This window comes from Barbatula barbatula (assembly GCF_947034865.1).
Source record: "Barbatula barbatula genome assembly, chromosome: 16".
In the NCBI taxonomy this organism is placed as follows: Eukaryota; Metazoa; Chordata; class Actinopteri; order Cypriniformes; family Nemacheilidae; genus Barbatula; species Barbatula barbatula.
In genome coordinates this window covers 21,140,287-21,146,050 of record NC_136779.1, presented here as the reverse complement: position 1 = coordinate 21,146,050, position 5,764 = coordinate 21,140,287, and the positions used below count along the sequence as shown (strand labels likewise).

At 34.2% G+C, this 5,764-nt stretch overlaps 1 protein-coding gene across 1 annotated transcript; it reads left to right on the top strand.

The window, feature by feature from the left end:
• Window positions 1–1,467: 1,467 nt before the first annotated feature.
• Window positions 1,468–2,795, top strand: LOC306906156 (interferon a3-like; the record flags this gene model as incomplete). Its single annotated transcript, XM_079477297.1, has 5 exons — window positions 1,468–1,605; window positions 2,038–2,121; window positions 2,201–2,347; window positions 2,540–2,617; window positions 2,709–2,795. 5 exons carry the CDS (start codon window positions 1,468–1,470, stop codon window positions 2,793–2,795), a joined length of 534 nt encoding a protein of 177 aa, XP_079333423.1.
• Between the last annotated feature and the right edge of the window lie 2,969 nt (window positions 2,796–5,764).

The window sequence follows — 5,764 nt, the reverse complement described above, 5'->3', positions numbered from 1 at the left end:
TAAATACGCTTTCTTGCTTATTATTTAAGTTGGGAGTTCTTATTTATTTATGATAGCAAACAAGGGGAAATGATGCGCATGACTTTCATCTTTAGTTGATTGATTGTAGGATTAATAGTCACAAATCATAGTTTTGTATTATGAGTTATGAGTTCGATTCATGAGTTGTAATTTTTAAAAAGCGCAAAATCAATGTTGCTATTTTGATAATAGCATGCAGCTCACTCATCATTTATATTTTACCCCTTTATTCCCCAAACATTGTTCCCCTTTACCTACATATATATATACTGAAGAGGTAAAGGAATTGCGGTACATTGGGCGCCGTAATCTAAAACGTTACCGAAATGTTTTTATTTATTTCTCATCCGTTTCCAACAATAGCAACATTCCTGAAAATAATTTCCTCAAATAATAAATGTTTCTTGAATGCATAAATAAAACAAATGAATGAATCAAATCAAAAGTACAACAACAACAAAAACACGCATTACTCACGCATACTCCGTTTCTCATTTACATATGAAAGCGTCTCCGATGATGAAACGTTAAAGAAATAAATCTGACGTCACTGCATTACGATGACGCACGCTTTCGATTTCACTTTCTCAAAGTTCCAGGTTTGGAGTTTCCGCTCACACGTTCCATTGTCACGCACACACGTATTATTACTATTAAAAGCATTATAAGCCAAATTAAACTCGTACCCACTTTTATTGAATATGACATTATTTTGATGTATTAGTATTATACACGTTATATCTGGACTGTTACGCTCACTGTAGAAAGCGGCATAATCGACATTTTCTAACAATATAAATAACATTATATTGCGCAAGTCACCTGTAGCCCAGCTGAAACAAAAACAATACAAATAAAATGCAAATAGTTTCCATTATAAAACCGTCAGCTGTTTAGACCATTAAAGCCGTTACAAAATCGGGTCTTCTCTGGTATAATTGAATGGTGGTCCTCATCGACCAGACAACATCTCACCATTGAACCCAACACATAGTCGGTATAGACCCACACAGACCATTATAGTTCAGATTAAAACTGTAGCTATTTCCATATTACCAAGCATTGCATCCATTAGAATGGGTTTTTAGTGCATCGCATCAATAATGGAATAGCCTATTATGGCATATAGGGTTTAAAAACGAAGTATACACTACATCACTACAGCTACAATAGTATATTTGTAAAAATAGTAAGATCAATGTACACGTACATTCCAGCACTTTAAGTGTATTGCGTAATCGCGCCACACCTCACTCAGGTGTAACGCCTGCTTTCAGGTCACTGACTAGAAAGTGAAAATCCAGGTGTAATTCCCATATGCTCTCTTAAAAACAACGGACATCATGGAGAAGCTCATTCAGCATCACACATCTCAAGAGAATATCAGAATCTGTAGACTGAGTGGAATAAGTCGTGGATCTTTCTGTCTGTGGATAATAATTCATCATGAGGATGTTTGTTCGTCCATCACTGCTGTGCCTGGTGCTGTCAGTCTGCACCATCCGACCTGTGCCGGGTTGCAGGTGGATTAAACACAAATTCCAACATCACCACAGAGTATCTTTGGATCTGATTGAAAAGATGGTTAGCCTTCCATTTGTTTACAATAAAGAAAACCTCAATTATTTATGTTAATGTTTGGAAGTTCCCAGATGAAAATGTTACTGCTCAGAAACAGTTTCTCAGGAGATCTGGTCTTAATTTAGTCTCAGATGTTTCTCCAACAATTTCTCAGGGGAAATACAATAAAACCACATGAGACAATTGTGCTGATTTCGATAAGAAATGTTTAAATTCATGTCGAGATCTTTCGTATCATTGACTTTGATTGCAGATGTGGCAAGTCTTGTTGGGTTTAGTTTAAAACACACAGGGGCAGTTTCCTAAACCCAGTCCCAGACTCATTTAACTGTATATATTGGACTAACTAAATGTTGGTTCATCCCGGAGCGTTTAGGTCTGAAATTGTTTGTTAATTCTATTGTTGAATTCAATTGTTTTCTCGTTACTCTCTAGGGAGAGAAAATCCCAGAGGGCCATAAAAACAAATCCTTCAACCCCATTCCATATGAACTGATCAACAGCTACAGGGCAGTAGAGGTCAGTACAAGATGAATGAGTGAATCCTGATCAATTCCTTGGATTGTGGATCCATATTGATCATTTTTTGTCTCCTCAGGGTGAGAAACAGATTCTGTTTGTTATTCAGAGTTTGATGGAGATCACGGCCCTCTTTGAGGACGCTGACTCTGCACCGTGGGATAAAAACACAATGGAGAATTTCTCGAACATCATCCATGAGCAGATTAACGGCCTCCAATTATGCGTGAGTAAAATGTGTGACTGAGAAATAAATGAGCGAGTCATGAGACATTTTTCACAGTCAAAGTGTGTTCTTTTTATTTGAACCGTAGCAGTCCGTAACAGAAAATCTAGAAAGCAGTACACACATTTGCATATGTATGTACATGAGCAATAATAACACGAAGAACTCGTTGGTTTCTCTTTCTTACTGCAGGGCGCTTTCAAAACGAAGAGGAATAAAAAGCTACATCTATATTTTAGAAGACTGAGGCAAATGACAGAGTTGAAGACGGTAAGAATCATGAATGTCAGTAATAAATGACGAATGTTATCCCAGAGCTGTATGTGAACTCATGTAAATGATGTTGTTTTGTCTCTGTCAGGAGGATGCAGGCTGGGAGATCATCAGAGCTCGAGTCATAAGCCTCATGAAACAGCTGGAATTTTTCTCCTTCTACACTCACGTTTAACTGAAGCCTACAAAGAAAAACCTTCAAAAACATTTCTGTCAGTCAGGCTCTTCCGTTTATGGATTTCATCAAAAATACATATATTTATTGTTTACTTGTGTTTATTGTCCTGTTTGCTAAATTATTTATTGAAATTATTGATTATTAATGTATTTTTATTTATGCCTATTTATTTTTCTTTTATATACAAATGTCTCAAAAATGAATATTTTGTCATATGAATAATGGATTTATTAATGCTGGCATTCAATAAAAACATATCTTTTCAATATCTTCTGTAAATGTCTTTAGTATCACTCACACTTTTTACATTAACAGATTGATGACATGCTCATCCGTTTAAACACTGGCCATGGTCTGCCTCGGTTTATTTCTCTTTATTACATCACTGCTTCCCCATCGCAGGGCAATGGATCATTTTAACTTCATAACTTTTAGTAAAGTCTCGAATTGAATGCAAGTAAATCTGTAACGTCAGATTGTCTGTCGAATGACACGATACACTGACACAATACAGCAAGAGAGATAAACATGTGGATTTTTGGGGTGAAAAAACGAATGAACAATGTGAAATTCACCTTTAAAATGAATCCTTTTTACTGCAATAAAACAGGGCACGAATAATTATAAAGCGTCGAAAATGATAAACCTACTTGTTTCAAAATAGATAGAAATGTATTTGTGAAATCACATTTGCATTTAGTTATTACCAGGTTTGTGTTTATAAAAAAGACCTTTCCATATATGAAGGCCTTACATTTATGAAATGTGATAAAGCAAATAAATAATTGGAATTGTTTAAAAGATATGGTTTTGTTTAAGCCCTTACGGTGTATTTATCTTCTGTTTTTCACATTTAGTTTTCTTGGGTTTCTTAAGCTTCTCCAGATTTTTTGTATCTCAGTTGTATCATATTCTAAGTATGCAATGACTTATAATTGTACAACTTTTCTTAATATTGGCCTGCAAGGCTATTGTTCAAATGCATAATAAAATCTAACCAAACAAGCCAAATACATTTCTCTAAAACACCAGAAGATGGCGCTACGTCCATACATACAATCTACTGTGACGTCATCAGTTTTCAGATTTGAGCTACTTTTTTAACTTACTTAATACTTTGTTTAAACGAATAAAAATGACCATTGGGATTATTAATATCACTTCATGAATATAACAATATTCCTTATTAAAAAGATCACACATTAAAATAATTTATTGTGTTTAGTCAATTTGTAAACATGTTCAGATTTGTGGTTGTTGAAATAGTTTAGTTTGAGTTTTCAGGAGTCATCATTCTCTTTTTTTTCTGTTTATAGTACTTGTTTTGTTTACAGAACTTAAACATTTCTAAAAGACATTCGTTCATTAATGAATACATTATTGGGTAATGGTGTTAAGTCTATTTATATTATAGTGATAAGGATGAAATTGAATAATCACAATATATGACAATTACTTGTTGAATGAAACAAAAAAATCATAATAATCCTTACACAATGAGGACAAGAGACATGGGATTTTTCTTTTATTACAACATGAAATAAAAATTAAACAATTAAATTATAGGAATAGTTCACTCAAAAATGACATTTAAGCCATAATATACTCACCCACATGAAATCCGTATGACTTCCTTTTAAATAGCATGATGGATAGAGCTCCATTTTCAAAGATTAAAAAAACACGCATTAAGGATTCAACGATCAATCGTCCATCATAAAAGTAATCCACACATCTCCAGAGTTAATAAATGCCTCATGAATCATGACACAAAACAATACATTTGGGATCAAAAACTATGAATATATTGAGTGGATTAAGTCACGTTTAGATGTAAACATGATTATCACTGTCCTCACTCAAAACATCAGCACCGAAGCTCCTCTTTTGAATCTCATTGGTTCTTGTGGTTACAAGTGACATCATTTAAAAAATAAAGCCAATTCTAATTTATAAAACTACAATAAAACTCTGCTGGCCACACACAAAATGTCTGCACACAGGCTACAAATAATTCAATTCAATTTTATTTATAAAGAGCTTTTCACAATGTGCATTGTTCCAAAGCAGCTTTACAGGGGAAAATAAGAAAAACACAGATCATGGTGTTTATATAACAAGTTAAATTATTCTAGTTAATAATATCTAATGTCAGCATCTCCTGGTGGTTTATTTAGAATATTTTGCATTAAGTGAATGCTTGTCTGAAAACATGCGTCTTTAATCTAGATTTAAATTGGGCGAGTGTGTCTGATCCTGGAATAATATCAGGAAGGTTATTCCAGAGTTTAGGTGCTACGTATGAGAAAGCTCGACCCCCTTTGGTGGATTTAGTTATTCTAGGTGTTATCAAAAGTCCTGAGTTTTGAGATCTTAGAGAGCGTGATGGGTTGTAGTGTGATAGAAGCTCTGTTAGGTAGGTAGGGGCTAAACCCTTTAAGGCTTTATAAGTGATTAAAAGAACTTTAAAGTCAATACGATACTTAATGGGTAGCCAGTGAAGGGTTAATAATATTGGGGTTATGTGATGGTATTTTCTGAACTAACTGTAGTTTGTTTATTGATGATGTAGGACAAACACTAGGTAGCGCATTACAGTAGTCAAGTCTTGAGGTCATAAATGCATGAATAAGCTTCACCGCAACAGCAACACACAGAATATTTCATAACTTGGCAACATTTCTTAGGTGGAAAAAGGCTGTTTTTGTGACATTTGAGATGTGATTTCCAAAAAACAGGTTGCTGTCTAATATAACGCTTAGATCTTTTACTGAATTAGTTGGAGTAACAGTACATCCTTCAACTTGCAGTTTATAATCAGAAATATTCGGTTTACGTGTCTTTGGTCTGATAAGTAATATTTCTGTTTCATAAAAAGGAAATTACAGGTCATCTAATGATTTATATCTTCGATGGACTCTGCCAGCTGGGAGGAATCATCTGGTCTTGATGAGATATATAGCTGA